At 39.4% G+C, this 20,007-nt stretch overlaps 1 protein-coding gene across 2 annotated transcripts in view; it reads left to right on the top strand.

Annotated features, from left to right (window-relative positions):
• The first annotated feature begins 14,045 nt into the window (after nucleotides 1-14,045).
• Nucleotides 14,046-20,007, top strand: part of XDH (xanthine dehydrogenase) — a 52,982-nt gene continuing 47,020 nt past the window's right edge. For both annotated transcript variants that reach the window (XM_027659198.1, XM_027659197.1), the window contains exon 1: nucleotides 14,046-14,331. In XM_027659198.1, coding sequence (XP_027514999.1) covers nucleotides 14,278-14,331 — 54 coding nt within the window. In that variant the 5' untranslated portion in view covers nucleotides 14,046-14,277. The remainder of the gene's footprint in view (nucleotides 14,332-20,007) is intronic.

The raw sequence follows: 20,007 nt of genomic DNA, 5'->3' as shown, positions 1-20,007 counted from the left end.
AATTCTTTCTGGCAACTTTTATGCCCTATTATCTTTCTTGCAATCTTTTTTTTGGCAAAATGTCAAAATTTTTGTATGTGCTCTTTAAAGTTAAGGTGTAACTTTTGGCCTGTACCTGACAGGTAAGCTGGGTTCCAGTAAGATGGTTTTAAGTCTACTTAATTAATTCTATTAATTTCAGAGCCACACTAGGAGGATACAAAAGGATTATGTTGTGAATGGGGTGTTTCCTTTGGTTTGCCTGGGTAATTATAGACACTTGTATAAACTTTCCAGAATGAAATAATTGACAGTGTATTACTGAGTTCACTTCGTACCAAATGGAAGAAGCTGGTTATACTTTCTTGGAACAAGGAGGTTACTGGGACTAAAGTTACCAGCTGAGGAAAAAAGTGCAGAGAATCTGTCAAAATCCTGTTTATATTAGGGGCGATTCTTATTTCGAAAGGGGTTTGATTTCCTTCATAGAAGAGGAACCAGGTGACAATAAAAGAATGGAAGTTAATTCTGGAGAATGTAGTCATGAAACATTGGCTGAAGAGAGCTCAGTGTCACAGGAACAGGAGGGAGGGAAAATAACAGAATCTGATGTCTGAATAAGATATTAAATGTATATATCTGATTACTCAGATACTGACCCCTAGGTCTCTAAGTCCTTGCTGTTTAATGCTGATCAAAGACCTGCTTCTACAGTCAGTCCTGTTTGGTTTTTTTTTAAGTGTCCTTTTTGTATGTTCACAACAGATCTGAATACAATTACTCACACCATATTTTTAGCCTGTCTGGGCAGGTTTTGGCTTCTATTAAACTGCTGTAAGAATTCCCAGCAGTAATCATAAGAGAAAGGAAATTTCTGTTGACAAAGTGTGAACAGTGAGATGCACCAGCAATAAAACAACCCTCAGCACCTTAAGGACCACCAATTTTGGAAAAGTCAAATAGAAGGCATTGCTCTTTTTAACATGGTCCTTTATGAAACACAGCCCAGGAGAAGAAAATTAAATGAGGGAAAAACATCCAAGCAATATATCAGGAAGACTGTCTGAAGGGAGCAGTAAGATACTTGCTAAGCTGCAAAGTTGAAGTAGGCCACTGAATAGGGGACAAATGTAAGGAAGGGAAATATGTCATCACATTTCCAGACACATGACCTATATCAGAGGGTTAATCAACCTTCTCTTGAGCATGGTCAGAAGCTGAGGCAGCAGTGATCTGCTGTGCAGTGTGATTCTGCAGGCTAGCAAGTAGCAGAACATGGTCTGAAGAGACTGAAACACATGGCATGAGTCCTGAATCAATTTGGGTTTTCAGTGGAAATCCACAAGATTTTGGGATAGATACTGTAATGAGATCGATTCAAGAAATTTCTCCAGGAGAGTCGCTGCCAAAACCTATTTGTGATTATTTTATTTAGAAAATTTGAAGGAACTTTTGAAGTCACAGTTCTATATGAATCAAAGCTAAAGTGGATTCTGAGTAAAAACTCAGCTGAAAGTGGTAAGAGTCACGGTCCTAAGACTATTATTATGGAGGAAACAGACTAAAAGCTTAAGAAGATGAGGAATGAAAAGAAGGAAACATTAAGATCCATCTATTCCAACCTTTACTTTCTTGCACTCAGAAGTTCTGTGGAACTGGATGGGAAACTCAAAATACCTGGTCATAACCATAAATGAGATGCCTGACTGTGTGAACATTGTGACCCCTGCTTGACTTAGTCTGTGACATGTTCGTGCAGACAGTCCCCTGTTGAACTTCGGTACATTCAGCTCATTGGAGCGCCTGCCTCCAAGAGCCCTGTAGAATCAGTTTCCCTCTTGTGGAACTGCCTGTCCCAGGCTGAATGCCATGCTACCAAAGAGAAGGCTTAAAACACAAAATACGGCATCGAATAAGTGTCCTCTGACATCTCCGTTGAAAAAAAGCTTTTTTTATACATCATAATTCACTTTGTGCTTCTTCATCATTGCATCATTTTATTTTCAGAGAATGGTACCTGCCTGTGCTTTTTCAAGTATGAGTTTTGCCCTGTTAAAATAGGTGTCATCTGGAGTGAGTTCTCCTTTATCTTGAAGAAAGTGAGTTCCAATACTTTGCCATAACTTGGCAACCAGCTCATCATTCTAACTCTCACTTTTGTATCTTGAAGATGCTTATTTATATGAGTGAGATGTGGGATAAACAGAACAATAGTTTAATAATTCTAGTGTGTGGAGTGATCTTGATAGATACTTTACATGAAAAGGCTAAAAAAAAAAATGCTAAATTTGGTCTTAAATTTTTCATTGGGAGTCAGTGAGGAGGGTTATAAAGTCTCACAAAACAATAGCGACAAGAGCTTGCTTTCTTTCTCCAGGCAAGAAAACAAATACTCTCAATTGTATAATAATATTCAAATGATTGAATCGCATACATAATCTATGACAGGGTGATCTACATAGTGGCTGAGGAAAAGGCTGTGGATGTTGTCTGCTTAGATTATAGTAAAGCCTTTGGCACTGTTTCCCACCACAGTCTCCCGGAGAAACTGGTATCTCATGACTTGGACAGGTGCACTTTTCCCTGGGTAAAAAACTGTCTGGAGGGTTGGGTCCGGAGAGTGGTGGTGAATGGAATGAAATCCAGCTGGCACATGGTCACAGGTGGCATTCCCCAGGGCTCAGCGCTGGGGTCTGTTGTGTTTAATATTTTTATTGATGATCTGGATGAGGGGATCACTCTCAGTCAGCTTGCAGATGACGCCAAGCTGGGCAGGAGGCGGGAGTGTTGATCTGCACATGTTGGATTGCTGTGCTGAGGGCAGCTGTATGAGATTCGATAAGGGCCGAGTCCTGCATTTGGGTCACAACAACCCCGTGCAGTGCTACAGGCTGGGGGCAGAGTGGCTGGAAAGCTGCCTGGTGGAAAAAAAACTGGGGATGCTGGTTGATAGTAGCTGAACAGGAGCCATCAGTGTACCCAGGTGCCCAAGGAGGCTAATGGCATCCTGGCTTGGCTCAGCATGGTCAGCAGGACCAGGACAGTGATTGTCCCTCTGTACTTGGCACTGGTGAGGCCGTGCCTCAAATCCTGTGTCAAGCTTTGGGTCCCTCACTATAGGAACAATATTGAGATGCTGGAGCATTTCCAGAGAAGGGCAACGGAGCTTCTGGTGAACTGTGTGGAGCACAAGTTCTATAAGGAGTGGCTGAGGGAGCCGGGGGTGTTCAGTCTGGAGAAAAGGAGGCTCAGGGGGGATCTTATCGCTCTCTACAACTACCTGAAAGGAGCTTGTAGGAGGTGGGGGTTGGTCTCTTTTCTCAAGTATCAAGTGACAGGACAGGAGGAAATGGCCTTGAGTTGCACCAAGGAGGTTTAGATTGGATATTAGGAAATTTTTTTTCGCAGAAAGGGTTGTCAAGCATTGAAACAGGCTGCCCAGGGAGATGGTTGAGTCACCATCCCTGGAGGATTTAAGAAGACATGTAGATGTGGCACTCTGGGGACATTGTTTAGTGGTGGAGTTGGCAGTGCTGGGTTACTGGTTGGACTTGATAATCTTAGAGGTCTTTTCCAACCTGAACAATTCTATGATTTTTTAATTACAATTAGTCAGTCGCAGTTGTTTGGCAGCTTTTTGTGTTGTGGGGAGCACTTGCAGAAGTTTGCATCATCAATACATAGGAACAATTTGCTGGAATGATTTGTAAAGAATTTTTTAAAATAGGAAGCCTACAGGAAAATGATAATCTTCTTACCAGAACATAAATTTAAAGGGAAAAGGGAAAAAATGTTACGTGGTTCGTTTATCCTAGTTTACCTAGATTGCCAGATTTCATATCCCTTTCAGCTTTTACAATGGAGTAAACAGAATAAACAATTATTTTTGTGGGTTTTTTTTAAGTTGAATTTCAATATTAGTAATTCTGTATGGCAGAATATCAATGAGTAATTTTAAATATGTTTTCCTTTTCTTCCAGTCTAGGAGTTCCATATTTTAAATAAATTTATCTTATGCTATACCTCTTTTTCCCAATGTTTTCCATTTTAGGCATAAAAAGTAGAAGAGGCCCATCAGCTTGCTGAGGTGTATTCTGGCTGTCCCAACATAACATGTCTCAATTGCATAAATGGATTTTGTAATCTTTTGCCTTGTTGCTTGCACAATGCGGATTAAGTTAATTATTTATAGCTTGTCGGGGCAGCTGTTGAAGTGTCCTACGCAATGCAGGAAAAGTTGAATTGGACAGGAAGCCATCCTAACATGCCTTGTCAGTCTGGGTAGGGCCAGAAGATTTTTAATTGATAGATGAATTAGAGATCTATCTTGGAGATCTAGAGATTTTCTTTTTTCTTTTTTTTTTTTTTTTTTTGGTGGTTGTGCTACCTGCATGTCTCTCTCATGGCCTGTTTTGGAAGAGCAGGTACTCCTGGATCAGTCAGTTGAGCCCATCTCAAGTCTGAAAGAGCAGTCACTAGATGATGTGCCACAGGCTCAGGCAGGGGCAGGGCCACCACGGCTCCATGAAGTGTTTGTCCTTGCTCACCATTACCAGTTACAGAAGCAGTGGTATGTCTGGGGTTTTTCTGCAAATCCTCTTTCTCTTTCAATGTCTGCTTGTGAGAAGGTTCACTGCATTTAACCTAGTCTCTACTAAGTCTTAGCCTGGAGGAGATGCCAGCAGTGGATGGTGAGCCATATCCCACTGCTAGTGTCCTGCTGAAGGCTGTGGAGTGGCCAGAGCAGGACAGGCAAGAAAAATACCCTGCTGGTGCCCCACTCTCCACCCCTGTCTGCCCTTCCTGGGAACAGGGCCCAGGAACTGTCTGCCAGGCCCTTGACCTTCCTTGCAGTCCTGTCGCTGACCTCCCCAGCTGACCAGCTCTGGGATCCGCTCCCTCTCCTCGCCCAATAGGGGATTGCTTTTGCTAAGTCGTTGCTGAGTCAGGCTTTCCACAGATAAGCAGACCCTGACCATGAAAGTTCTTAAATTTTTTTCCCTTTAGTTTATCCTGAACATCGTGTCACGTTTCTGTATCCAAACTTCCTCTGACGTCAATGTAGGTAAGGGATCAGGGACGATTATACCTTTTCCTACAAGGACTGCTGACATGAATACCAGTCAGGGTAGGAGACCTGAAAAACTCAAAGCGTGAGAAAATATCTCATGAAATCAAGGAGGTCATCAATGGTGCCCCAAAATGGGTGGGTACTTATTTCGTCTATGTGTATTTTTTTATTAGTTGTTTTACTGTAAAAACAATTTCTTGTGCTAAACAGATTTTCCTGAGATACAAAGAACAGATATTAATAACCATAAGTTAAACCATTCAGTTTATACTGTAGGAGACTGAAACATTAGTTGAGTTGAAAGGCTGTACTCACTACAAATCTTTACCCAAATGAGATATAATGGACATACTGGACTTGTGATAACAGAATATGCTTTGAACTCTCTAAATTGTCCTGCCTCTGGAAATTCACTCTATTATGCACTGTGGAATAAGCTACTCTGTAGTTGATCCTTATTCAGAGAACGAAACAAAACACCCTTCCAGGAAAATTGGTAGTACTTTTGTTGTTCTTCAAGCTCATTTTGTTTTCATGCCTTTCAGGTCAGTGTGGGAAAACAGTCTAATGTATTTACATTTGCTTAATTGATCTTACTTTGACTTTGCATCGTTTTTCTGGGACAACATTTCCTGGGAACTGTAAACAAAATAAAGATACGTGCACGTTTTGTTTCAGTCAATAGGGTACAGGTTCTGAGCTCAGATGTTAGTCTCAGTGAAAGCAGTGGGTGGTTTCTCACTCGGTGGGATTGTTCAGAAAGCACTGGATGTTTATTTAACTTCTCTCTCACTGAGTGTTGTGAGAAACAAGCTCAGTACTGAGTACTCTTGAAAATTTCACCCTTGTTGTCATCAGTGTTTGTCCTGCTGTTTCATCACGTTGTCCAGCTTTTGTACTGCAATAATTTCTTTTATAAGATGGGAAACTCATACTAGCTTTTTTATCCAAATAGAATTGAGAAGTGTATTGTATAAAAAGATTGGTTTTCTAAGAATGTTCCTTTTATAAGGATGGCTTTGTACACTCTAAAGAATATAAAATGTTGATATAAAATAACAATGTCTTTTTTTTCCCCAAATATTGATTCTATTCATAGAAAAGTGGAGACTACTCAATGCATGACTCCAACAGATGGATCAAAGTGGGGGTTGAAGGCGAGCTTGGTTAAGGTCAGCGTCTCATAAAAGAAGAGGCAAGTATAAGAAATGGAACCTGGCTTTGAAGAATAAAATATAGCTTCTGGAACAAAATCTAGTGAAAACCTGTCTACCATCTCTCTTTGTTGTTTCTAAAGTAATAATCATCATGTCTCTAATTGGCTGCAACTCCTTGATCTTATGGGTGTTTTGCTAGTTTTTGGTTCTTTCCCTGGTCTGCAGCTGCTCTGCATAAAGTGGAAGTGCTGGAGCAGAGACTGATTCTGTGCTCTGAACTGGCGAAGAAACTAAAAGACTGGGGCCTTGTTCTTCCTCTTTGTTCACCATCACCATAAAGTGGCTGACAATAGTAAGCTTCCAAACTAAGGAGATTAAATGTACACAAGTAAAATCTACATACTCATGCAAATATTCACTGACTAGTGCAACACATAAATTCATTAAAATAAAGATCTGATCTTCTGCCATGCACAGCTGTGATATGCAATGATGGAAAAAAAGAGGGTAATTCAGATGACCATAGTAATATTTCAGCTTTCAGTGCTAGTTATTGTTTGCATTTTTATGCTTAACATTCTGTAAGACATAGAATATGCAGGAGGTTGCATGTTACAGGCTCCACACTAGTCCCTTCTATAAACTATTATCTGCGGCAGTAATTATCATAATAAAAATAGTAAGAAAAGAACTAGGTCTTTCCTCTGGGCTGTCTTAGCCTATTTTTTTTTATTTTTTCAGAGGCTTTTGTTGTAGATTACAAGCTTTGTGACACAGAAACTGAAATATCTCCCTCATATTGCAAGTATTCTGTTGTGGTGATAAACCCAATAATGTTATAGGACCACTGCTGCCGCTCCTCTGGGACAGAAATGTCAAAGCTTTTGTGTATGCAATCCAATTAGGATTGGAACCATTATAGTCTTCAAGGGGAGATGGATTTGAAGTTCCAAATTCCACTCCACTGTGTTTCTGTTTATATTGAATAGCTTATACTTTGTTCAAGGGAATAAAAGTTTTTAAAATGTTGTTTTTAATAAAGTGAGTAATGTTGGCTCCTTTAACCACATAAGTTGAGTTGCTTTTTCTAGATCTGATTTATCTCCTGGCAGGATCACCATTGCAAAGAAATCATGTGTTTACTCAGCAGAAGTCAGACAGAGGTGTGATTGGACATTCCTGTATTGCTAGCAATAGAGATAACAGAGCAGAAAACAATTAGCAGTCTGTTACAAATTTCTATAGTCCCAAGCTTTTTAACCATTAGGACACACTTACCTTGTCCTGGGAAAAGCAACTTTAAAAATTTCTATATATACCCATCTTTATCTTAGTCTTTCACCATTTTTCTCAATTATTTTTCGAAGCTATTTGGTTAAAGCTCATCTTATCATCTTAATTTAGCAAGGTTGTTAATCATGTTTATATCAAGATACATTATCAACATTCTTCAGAAAGTACAGGTACATTTGCACTTTAGTTAGGTGTCTTCATTAGTCATGCTCGGGGTTTTATTGCAACAGCTCTGTAATTAATTTGTTGGTAAATATCTCAACCTCATAATGCCTGCTTGAATTCTGAAAGTAACCTCCTGCCAGCCCATGAAAACTATCAGCTCTTTCTTTCATTCTCAGATATAAAATACCATAAGATATTAAATAACATTTTTATTGAAAATGGAAGTGAGTAGAATGAAAACTTTGTGCTATTTGTCATCAGGTGGTACAAAGGGTAACCGAGGTAAATGATCAGAAATACTTGGGATATGTAAGTTCATCAAGCAAATATTTGAATGACCATGATGGAGGGAATATATTAATCTCTCTTTAAACTGGTTTCCAAGCAAATTTTTGAAAAGTGGAAGTAACTTGTTCTTCATGAATTGGAAAGCTTCAGGAATGATGGTGTAAGATTTCCATTCAGTGCCTTTAAAGGTTCATACTTAGGCATAAAGCCTATCACTGAAAACAATGAGTCTGACTATGACGTACTTCTGTTTGAAAATAATCCAGGTAACTAAAAATATATCTTCTGAGTAGCCAGGCATTCAAAGACATGTTTAAGATGTACATCATTCCAGGTTTTCTGCATATTTCAGCTTGCTTCCCTGTCCATTCTTAATGAACTAAATCTGGCACTATGAAGCCTCTTTCATTTCAGGTTGAGACTGTAGGATATCAGGAACATGACTTAAGAAAATCTGTCCTTTGGACATCAGGTAGGATTGAAGGGGAAACATAGGACTTGAATTAATTTAAATTTCAACTTCTGCAATATGTGCATAACAAATTATCCAGTTTGTAGGCTCCTCAGGTTTCATTTTGAAAACAGGTCATCTTTCTTTCATGTACCTTCTTCTGGAAGGCTGTTCTTTAATGTTATGGCTGTAATGTTTATGGCTGTTCTAATTTTCACCTTAAAAGATTCATGCTGGCTCTACAGCAAGTGCTCTGAGCCAGAATGTCTTTTTCTTTCCTGCCTGATGTTTGCTGTCTGTTGCTATTGCTTGGTGGAAAATTGTTTAGAGTGAGTTTGTTTTGAAGAGAAGTCAAGACAGTCTGGGGGATACAAGCTGACCACAATGGCTAAAATTTGAGACAATCATCCTTTCAGTGAGGATGATGGCATCTGCTCTCCTGCATTATGTTGATAACAAAGCTCTTCTGAAAGTTTCTGTGGGACTGGCCTGCCTCACTTGTCCAGTCTAAATAAGTTGTCTTAATGGTAGAAGCTAGTTGGGAGCTAGAAGAAAATCACAGTACCAGGCGCAGGTCTCTGTTTAGGTAGCGTCTGTGGAGAGAGGTAGTCTTTTTCTTACACAGACATATATAGTTGGAGACCTCTCACAAGGTTTTGGCATGCAAAGCCCTCCTAGGCAGAACAGTCAAATGTTCAGTTGATTCAGGAAAACTTTCTGGTTTTTTTGTTAGCAGAAGCAGCTGTGGAGGATTTCTTGTATTTTGAACAAACTGTCCACCAAAATATTGCTTTCTAAAACGAGAAAGTGATTAGCAGTGAGATACACAGGGCAGCCAGACGACTTATGCAGATGTCCAGAGAGGTTTAGGACAGTATACGAAACAAAAATTTACATCATACAGCTGGTATCAGACTTTCAACAAGGACTGCATCTGGTGTATAGACAAGAGAAAACTAGGTTTAACCATCTCCCAAGTAAAATTAATTCATACCTTTGGAAGGGCAGAACAAAACAAGCCATGCAGACTTCTGCATAGAGCCTCTCTCTTGTGAAGAAAAGCAGTGGAAAATTAGCCACATGTGGTATGGTCTGGGAACTAGCTTTTACTTATTTAAACTGGCCCAGAAGCTCCTACTTGCCTGCTCAGGGATCTTGTAATATCATGGTATTATTTGACACCAGAGGGGGATGTTTTAGCAGCTGTTCAAAAGAATGAAGAGCCCTGTGTGGTTGTTGCAGCTTCTTCTCCTTTCCTCCTTGAAACACCCACTGGAGACAATGCTTCCACCTGTGACAGGGACAGCAGCCAGTCTTTGCAAGTGGACTCTACTTCCTTCTGGGGGAGAGGTCTAAACACAAAAGATACTCCTAAAATGTCAACAGATGAAGAGAAAGAAAGATGAAGAAGAAAGGTTAAAATACCTTACTGATTTTATTCAGTTAGATTGTTAGGGCACGTGTCTGAAGTTTCTCTAGCACGATACTCTGGAAGCAAGATAAAAGACAACTGGATGTCAAATTAGGTGCTGCTGAAGGCAAGGAACATATACCAACAAGCCTGCTTGAAAAGAAGTTCCTTTTCAAGGTCAAATATCTGAAATATCCTTTGTTTGCTGCCAGAACTAGGTAATGAAAGAAAAATTGAATGAACTGTAACAAGTCTTGGTGTGAAGAATAGTGACAACTAGTACTCCTCAAGACAAGGCTGAATTAACTTTGTTCATTTCTTGCTCTCTGAGGAAGCCAGGCGGTAGGACTAGGGAAAGAACTATAATTAAACTCCACCCATCTTCAAAAGCAGGTGAAGAGATCATAATTTGTGAAATAAATCCATACAATTAGACCATATTCATACAATCAGAAGCTGAACACTGAATGATTAGTGATTCATGAATAATGAGCTCACAAACTTAAATGAGGAAATCCAATTTATATTTGCTTTGTCATGGTGATCTTTTTCAAACCTATGTCTGTAACCAGAAATGAACTTAGACATCTCATAAGAAAGTGTGGGAACATGATTTTTTATATATATTTCTGAGAAATTCCTTTGAAAAAATGTGCAATACCTTACTTCCATACTCATATGGCAATGTTATGTGGAAGTTGGTTTTTTTTTTGATTGGTTGTTTTTTGTTTGTTTGTTTGTGGTTTATTTGGGTTTTTTGTTGTTGTTTGTTGGTTTTGGGTTTTTTTTTGGTGGTGGTGTTTAATTTTGTTATTGCAAAGTATTAAGTTTACTGACTGTATTAGGATCCCAAAAGGGTTTTGTTTCTTTGAGCTCTCTTTGGAGACTGCCAATAAAGCATGAGCGTCCCTATCCAGTAAGATAAAAGGTCCACTTATTTCAGGAGCCTGTCTTCAACAGTGTTCAATAGATGAGGCCAAAGAGAAGAACAGACACCCTCAGGCAACACACTCTGCCTTCATATTCAAACTGTAATCAATATTGTGTGATCTTATTTTTTTTAAACTCATACAGAGAACACTCACAATAAAACAACACAACCACCAATAGTTTATTCTCTAAAAAATAATCTTTAAAAAGTAATCTATGGTATGTACAGCTCTAATTAACCTGGTATGCCCTCATAGCTGACCCTGATTTCGGCAGGTGGAGATCCTCGAAAAGAGTGTCCGGTGCCTGCTTCCACAAAGGATATATGTGACAATGGAAGAGGAATTGCCAAAACTAAAGCAAACAGGTTGTTTCCACTTCAGTGGAAAAATGCTGTCCACATGTTTCAGCAACAGTGGCAACTAAATAAATGTGTAGTAGTCCAGCTATTAGAGAGGGGCACAGAGCGAGTGTGCCAACTCTGGAAACTTGATACATGGGGTACTGCATTAAAGCACTGACTTGGGACTTCGTTTTCTTTCCTATTTGCTTTACAAACAGCTCCTCATAAATCCCTTCACACAATCCTCTTCAGAACCACCTGTTCTTTCTTCTCTCCTGTTTCCTGGAAGAGGAACATGAGAACAAAGCAACAAAACTTCTCACTTCTGTTTGTTTTAAATCTTCTCCTTTACTACCTCTAGCATTGTTTTCCCGTTGTTCTTCCATGCATTTACCTAGTTTTGGCAGTAAACTCCTTGGGCAGGAATGGTGTTTCTGTAAATTTCACTGTATTTATTGAGCTACATAATGATCATCCCCAGAACAGATTATTATTATGATTGTAATAGGTCTCCAGGACTAACCAGTCAGAATGAGAAAAGCCAGCTGTTTTTTTTAAAAAATATAATATGTATTCTTGACTAATATCAACTGCTTTCTGAGCTTTTTAGTGAGAGAGTGAGACTGCAAAGAATGTTGAACCTCTAAAACACTCCCATCTCAGAATTATGAATGGGCAATGGGATGCTCTCTAAAATGGGAAACCTGATAGACTTTATCTGAGTGGTAAGTCAGAATACTTTGTTTCATAGCTAGCTTGTGCTTGATTGAAGAAAGTTTTACATTTTAGCTCACTTAAGGGAGCTAACCCTCAGTTCTATGCTGAGTGTTGGGTTATTTTTTTGTTGTTGTTTGTTTTGGTGTGGTTCATTTGTTTTTTTAGCTTTCACTTTCTTCTCTGGGATTTCTGGCAATCCTCTGTTCTGTTTGGGGTGGGATTTCAAAAAATGGCCAAGAGATTTCAATAGCACAAACTCTCATGCTCCAGAGTTATTTAGAGTACTTGGAAAATTCCTGTTCTAGGTGTTTTGGTTCTCTGCCTTTGAAATGTGTATAATAATGGACTATCCTGTCAGACTGCTGAGAGAATCGGTGAGTTTGGTGTTTTGTGGTCAGTGACTGCTGAGATGAGGTCTGAATTTTTATATTACCATGTAATCTACATATAGAGGTCATTATCATGGTTGTATTTATCTTTATTTTTATATTGTGTATATAGTAGTTTGTTGGATCAAAAACAAACCTTGTGATGGAATATCATAAGGTGCTATTTACTGATTTAGCAGATAGGGATAGTTTAGCTATAAGGTTATCACTAAGACAGGGTTAAAATTTGAGCTTGGGCTTCCTTAAAGAAGAGGTGACATGATTACAAGTGTTCTTTAGGCCTAAGAACTACGCCATGCATTATGGAAAACACAGATTAGGAAACTAAACATGTTTGATTTTGGTGTTAATGCTGTAATGCCTAGTTGCTTTAAGATTGCTGTAACATGTTACTTGTGGTTATGAGTAATAATTGTTATTTAAAATATTACAAAACTGTTAATGAGCACTAACCTTGTGTACACTAATTTCAAGATTGATGATACTACGTGGAGGTAATGCTTGTGTAAATTTGCACGTAGATGTAAAGCAAGAGAGCTGAAGATTACTGGGAGAAAAGTGTCATTTTTCTAATACTCTTATACTGCAAAGTGGGAGGTGCCAGACAATAGGTGTCAGTACTGGCTCAGCTATGCACAACTTTGCTGCAAATGTAGATTAAAGCAGCTGGTATTAAGCATAAATTTCCTGTGAACTGTACTTTCAGCAAACTGAATGCCTGTAAAGAAACGCTGGAATAGTGTTTGACACTTGTCATAAAATAGCTTTTCTAGGGGTTGGACTGGGAAATAAAATAAATGAATCAGAAGATAAAGCTGGTAAAAATAAAATATGTATTGTAGTTACTGTGACATATTTACAAAATTCTGAAGGAAAGACTGTTTGTGAAAATTGTAATTTAATTAGGTTTTGTTGGGGTTTTTTTAATTGTTCAGAGAGATTCCTGGGAGGAAGACTTTGATATAGTGTTTTCCCCAGGGATTTAAAAGAAATAATAATAAAAAAATAATTGAAACTAATTGAAACAGAAAAAGGAAAGCAAAATCACAACAATCAGAACGGAGCAGATAGTGTTAGAAAACTTCCATGAGATTTTGGAATTGTGCTGTTTTGTGGTGGAATATTAAACTGGAACTAAGGATTTATGTATCTTGTTCATGAAAACAATGCATGTCCTGTAGGGGCCTGTGGATGATTCTGCAACAACTTTGGAAGAAAAAACAGGAAGACTTAATGCAAAATGTGCAGTTGTGTAATGGAGAAGCCAGAAGAAACCACCACCAAGGAAAGGGAAGACAAAAAATTTTTGTCTTTCCTCTATGTTTTACTGGCAACATGCACCTAAGAACTGGGATGTGATGATTAAGCCAGAAAAGGTAAGCCTAAATGCTTTAAGAGCCCAGTGAAAACATTATGGTCTTAGCCCAGCATCTCTTCTGAGGTGCTGGATCAGGGTGTCAGTTTTCTAGAATTGCTTTTATCTGGACAACACATTTCTGTTTAAATAATGTCCTCACAGGTGGAGGGTACTGTAGCTTTAAAACTGTAAGGAAAACTAGTGAAATAGTCTTGCAGTCAGTCTACTAGCAGATGTGCATATATCAAGGAGTTTTCTAAATAAGCAGGTGCTGTCTTTAGAGATTGCTGTGTGGGGAATACCAATATTTGGTGAGGGATAGTTAGGAGAACCTCCCCCCTTCCTCCCCCTAAGTTTGCATTGTATTGCAAAATACTGTGAGTTTGTTGCAGTGCCCCAAGCCTGGCAGTGTAATCTAAAGGGAATGCAGTGGAATTGTGATCTATTACTATATAAAAGGGGGTGGGTCACTCTGCTTGTCCCAGCTCCTTTTCTGTCATTACAGCTGCAGAAGCACCAACCAAAGGCAGCTGGCACGCCTCTTCCTTGGCTCTTATATAATATGGGGTTTCACAGGGCACTGATGTAGAAATAAAGTCAAACATTCTTGAGGCAGACTCATATTACTTGTCGTATCGCTGGTGCTCACTGCGCTGTGGGGTGTAGAGCTGCTCTCAGAAGGGTGGTCTGTGGCCCTATCTGAGTGAATTTTGGAAGGTGTACAGGATGGCTCCGAGTGAGGCAGTGGATGAACTTGTTTTCTTTGTGAATGGTAAAAAGGTAAGAAAGATTCCTGCTTTCTGTCCAGCTTGCTCCTGGACTGTGGCTCAATTACTTACTTTTCTAGTCATATTTTTCCTCCTCTGAAGTTTTCTAACACCACCACATATGCCATGGTTTTTAAATATTAATTGTGAAAACTATGTATTGCTTTGCTAAGTGGCTTTTTATCTTTGACTTTACCTTGTGAATTATTCAGAGAGTAACACAAGTATATAATGTTCCTTTTACATTTTAGATTTGTTGGCAATAATTTACTGCAATTTTTGGGTAACTACTTTTAAATAAGGGTGCACTGCTTAATATAGGCATTTCTACTAGAAATAATTTCAGTAATTACAGGAGATCTGGCAAATGTAACTCAAATGTAACATCCATATAATTCATATATTCAGCAAGTAATTCTGACACTTGGTTCTTGAAAGGAATTTAGTAAAATGTTTATTCCATTTCCATTTAAGAAGCTAGAAAACTCTTAAAAATCGAAGTCCTTTAACTGATACTGATTCCTAGGTCAACTGCTGACAACAACCTAAGAGTGACTGTGTCTCACAGCAGGGTGGGGTGGTTCTTGCACGTGATGGACACATTTTAACAGTTTGTCCCAGAGCCCCCTTTTTCAGTTTGGACTTTCTCTGGCTATCATTTTGCCTTGACTCTTCAAAACCTGGTAACAAGTCAAACCTGTGTCTTTCTTTGAACTGTGAGTATCAAGTTAGTTCTGTTTCTGAGCTCAGTTCAGTGCTAATATTGGTTCATCACGTTCCCCTTGCCTAGATACTTTGGCAGGGAAACTTGTACTAAAGCAGCTTCAAGCTGGGAAACCTGGAAAGATGAGAGGGTTGCATATCCACTCCAGTGCGGAGCCAAGAGTTTGTGGACCTTCCCTGTGCACTGGGAAAATCATGTGCTGCACTAAGTTTAGGCTAGACAATTAATTTTTTAATCCCTTGAGGGATCGCACGATACTCTCAGTTGGCTAAAAAGCTCTGTGCCCTGAACTACAGACTGGCACAGGATTACTATCAGTTTTGCTTTTGTTGATCTTTCATGCTAGTTTAATCAAGCGTAAATGTGAATGAGATTGTTGCTACAATTAGGGGTTTTAGTTATGAATTTGGATCCCAAACTGGATTGGAATTTGAAATTTCCAAGTTACTAGTGCATTTGATATCAATTTTTTTTTATTGAAGTATCAATAGTTTACTGAAGAATGAAGTTTATATAGTATAGATTATAAGTTAGTCATAGAGCTCTTGAATGTAATACTGATGTAGAGCACAGCCCTGGTTCTGAGGTTTTATAAAGGATGACAACTGAAGCTCTCCTCACACAGATCAGTAGTGGTTCATTTGTCAACATTAATTGACATATTAGCCATTCTCTGTTTCTAGAGGGAGGTGAAAACCTAAAGCTCCAAGAAATGATGAGTAGCTAATTGAGCCTGGTAGTCGAGATTGTGGCACATGGTGATCTGTGAATGCCATCTGATGAATTTTCTGCTGTGATGAACAAAGGTGGCACACCATTAACTTGTTGTGTTCTTGCTTGGTGAAGTTTTAGTGAGATCCCTCCTCTGTGAATCCCAATTTTTAAACAGTGAACTGGGAGCTCTTTGGTTCTTAGAGTAGGAGATTGCTGCAAATGTTTCAGGCAATCTGGACTTTGATATAGGCCAAGTGTCCTGTCTGGTTTTCTTTTTCTGGTATGCCCTAATGAAAGAGAATTGTAGTTCAGGTTCCAGACCAGCTAAAGTTCAAATGAAGTCTTTATAAACAAATTACAGGTGTTGCTTCAGCACTAGTTGGTGCTGAGGCATTACAGGAGCGTTGCTCTGCATAAATTGGTAGAAAACCCCTTCTCCTGGAGAAAACTGTTGGCTAACATATGAAACCTCTATTAGTCAAAGCACAGAGATGGTCCTGTGAGACTCTTTTTTATTTGTGTGGGGTGGGGGAGAGAAGGGGAGAAAGAACAATCTACATTATGAAGGCCAGCAGAAGAAAACAACCTGTTTGTTTTGTACCTTCTGTCTGTTCTTGCTGAGTCTTGCAGCTAATGAACATGCTGTGAATGACATTGTCCTTGGTGCATTTCAGCAATTTTTATGGAACTGCTGTTCCTGTTTACAAAAGCGACACATCAGAGCTGACTGTGTGCATGTGTAGAGGGATTTATCACAATGTGATCTTGGCAGCTTGGCTAAAAAAAAAATCACCAGTGGATGATTAATACTACCAATGGTACCAACCCATTTAACATGTCAAAGCTCTTTCTGCATCCTTCCCTACTGGCTCATGGAACTTGCAGTGCTATCAAAAGAGTAGGTTCCACTTGCTCTACCCAGGGCCTCCAATGACGTTTTCTTTTCTATTCCCTTTTTGGGTGCACTGCCGAAGTGGTTTGAGTTATAACCCAACCAAATGCAGGTTTAAAAGAAAGAATCAGACTCATGGGGCAATCTGATCTGTGGCAATGAATATGGAATTTGTTGGGATATTTGTGCCTATGAGAGGTTTTGTGATGGAAGGAGTGGTGGGAAGTGCCTGGGCAGGTAGCAAGAGGAGAAGCTGAGGGGCAGGCACTGATCTCTTTTCTGTGGTGACCAGTGACAGGATTTGAGAGAGCAGCATGAAGCTGTGTCAGGGAGGCTTAGGATAGATATTAGGAAAAGGTTCTTTACCCAGAGTGTTGTGGGGCATGGGAGCAAGCTCCTCATGGAAGTGGTCACAGCACCAAGCCTGTCTGAGTTCAAGAAGTATTTGGATAATGCTCTCAGACACATGGTGTGATTGTTGGGGCTGTCCTGTGCAGGGCCAGGAGTTGAACTTGATGATCATTGTGAATCCCTTCCAACTCAAGATATTCTATGATTCTAAGTTAGGATATGGCTCTATCCTTCTGGAGCCCTGACTAAATGTTCCGGTTAATTCAGTGCAAAGAATGTGATAGCATGGCCAGTGGGAAAGATTACTGCTGTGTGAATTCATGACAGCTTGACATTGCTAATGGGCTGCTGATATTCTGTCATAGTACAAAACACTGTGATAAGAGGTGGTTTGTAAGATAGGAACTTGGATAGCAACAAATTCTTCTTTCTTGCATTAATCCAGTCTACACTGTTGTCAAGAAAAAGTCTCCTTGGAACAGCTGAACATACTCCACATTCAGGACTGTTTATTTTAAGCACCTGTTTACCTCACTGAGCATAAAGATCGGCACACTACTAACTCAAAGTTATCTTAGTAATCTGCCTAGACTATAATGGAAAACAACACACTCAGTTTAAAGCTAATAGTGGCAATTTTGTTTTCCTCGGCTGACAAGTCTGCCTCATGCATATGTAGCATGTAATTTTAGTTCAAACATGTAGTCAATATTTCTATTTCTATTCTGAATGCTAAGAGGAGATATGTGCTGGAAGCCACATTAGAGCTCTTCCAAAATTCTGTGGATTGCAGATGGGACTGGCTAAAGTACAGGATTTTTTTTGGAATGAGCTTTGGGACCCTCTGGATTCTACATAAACAGTGAATTACAAGTTTTCGGTGTGCTGGTTTAAAGCAGAACAAAATGTTCTCCTGACCAATAGCAGACTTACACTGTGTGGTTATATTCAGTTTGTTGATCTGTGTTCTAACCCTTTTTCCTAGTAAATGAATTTGAAATCTCTCATTGACTCCAGGAACAACACATTCACAGATTTTAAGGTCCTTTACAGTTGACTAGCCTGACTTGCTGTGTGGCAGTCTGGTTTAAACCTTTCACTTTCTCTTCTTGCAATTTACTGAGTGACTAGGGACTAGTGATTGAATGGGAGATTGTCCTTTGGGAAAGCATCTGTTTCTCACTGAAAGACCCTAGCTGAATGAAAGCGTGCTTGGTAAACTAGGAAAGTTTCTGTTTTCTCTTTCTTTCTGTTCCTCTATTTACCTTGTTCAACTACTGTTCTTTTAAATTGAAACATCTTTTTTTAACTTTCTGGGAATAACAATTTAAATATGCTGCTTTATGTTGCAAAGGCAAAGTTATCTGAATTAGAAAAAGGCAAGTAGAGAAACTGGAAAACAAAATATTTCTTGAGATATACATGAAACTACGGGGAAGTGAGTTCAACATCTCTCTCTCTGGAGTAGCCCATGGGCTCTAAAAGTGTAGAGTGCTGTTTCAGAACCTGTTCCACATAGTACTTAAAAGCTTGAATAACTGTAGGGCCGGGCTGGGCTCCCAGCTGAGGTGGGTCTGAGTATTTCAGATTCCTAGAATCAGTAGACAAATAGACATGTAATACAAACACAGCAGAGCAAAGTTGTTGAGAGTCATTTGAGTGTCAGTGCCATCCCAACATTCCAGCAAAATTTCTTTCTGAATTTCATTAGTAATTAAGCTACTGTGTGCAGTAAAATCCAATTTTGAATCTGCCAAAATGTAGCTGGCAATCTGATATACCTGCAATACAGCATTTGATTTAAAAAAAACCCCCTAAAATAAAATAAAGCACCAAACACTAAAAAACAGTAACTGGCCAAAAGAGAAATATTTCTTTAACTGCAGTATCTATGTAGTCTGATCCTACAACCACTGAATGCAATGGATATAATTCAGTTTCTTTCTGAACAAGGGCACTGAGGGAGGTGAGCACGAGTTGTGATACTGAGCTGTGAATCATATTGTACTGGGCATCAGACAAGAGATGTTATCCCCACCCACAGAGTTTTAAAATATTTTAAGAACAAATCACAGCAGGTGATTGCAACAAACCACTGGAGGAATGATATGCTGGAGGACAAACCTGTATAAATGACAATGAAAAAAAGTCAGGAACAGCAACAAGTTCTTACTTTGTGCCCAGCAAGAGAGACTCATAAACAAGCATCCTCCCACCAGGAATCTGAGTGAAATGAAATGACTCCTTGATGTTTGAGATTTATGTTAATGCAGAATGTCCTCCAAACTCTTACCTCTTTTCTCCCTCTGATTACTAGTCTCTGCCAGTACTGCAGATATATAGCTACAGTGGAGTAGTTTGAAGTGACTGAAGTAGCAATCCAGGGCTGTTGGTTTGAACAGAGTAAGGGTGTGGATTGTTTGGGACATGGTCTTCTGCATAGTGGGAACCACTTCCAGATAAAATTGAGCAAAGGTTTGAGTTTGGGGCTTTCCACATGCTGAAGTACTTCACTAAAAGTGCATGGAGCTGAGTGGTTCAATGAAGAATGAAGGTTTAGGCCTGAGATTAATTTGTTACTTCCTGAAAAGAAGCCAGTGGGCCAAACCTTTAATTGACAGAGTGCATCTTGGATTCTTTCAAGAAAACCTCAAGACATTTTCTTTGGTCTAAGTATAAAACAATCTCAGTAGTCTTTAACTATTCTGAAGCTTTTTCTCTGTGCCCAGCTATCTCGGAAGCTGCTTTGGAAGGGTTTGCGATGTCCACTGGCACAGGCACAAGGAAGAAACTCAGGTTGACAGTGACAGTGGGAGTTGCTGGGGAAGGCTCTTTGCCCGTGAAATGGCTCTGAAAGGCCATTTGTCCACTTTTAGTCACAGGGGTTTTTGGAATTATCTACCTGTGTCTGTTTGTTTGCCACACTGCTGCAGAGGGATGTGTGGGCTTACTCTGAACCAGATGGCCACACCAGAGCCGCTGCGTGCTCTTATTTGTTTCTATGCATC

This window comes from Corapipo altera, unplaced genomic scaffold (genome assembly GCF_003945725.1).
Source record: "Corapipo altera isolate COAL_440 unplaced genomic scaffold, ASM394572v1 48, whole genome shotgun sequence".
In the NCBI taxonomy this organism is placed as follows: domain Eukaryota; kingdom Metazoa; phylum Chordata; class Aves; order Passeriformes; family Pipridae; genus Corapipo; species Corapipo altera.
The sequence above is the reverse complement of the archived record's forward strand: the minus strand, read 5'-3'. Positions and strand labels throughout refer to the sequence as shown.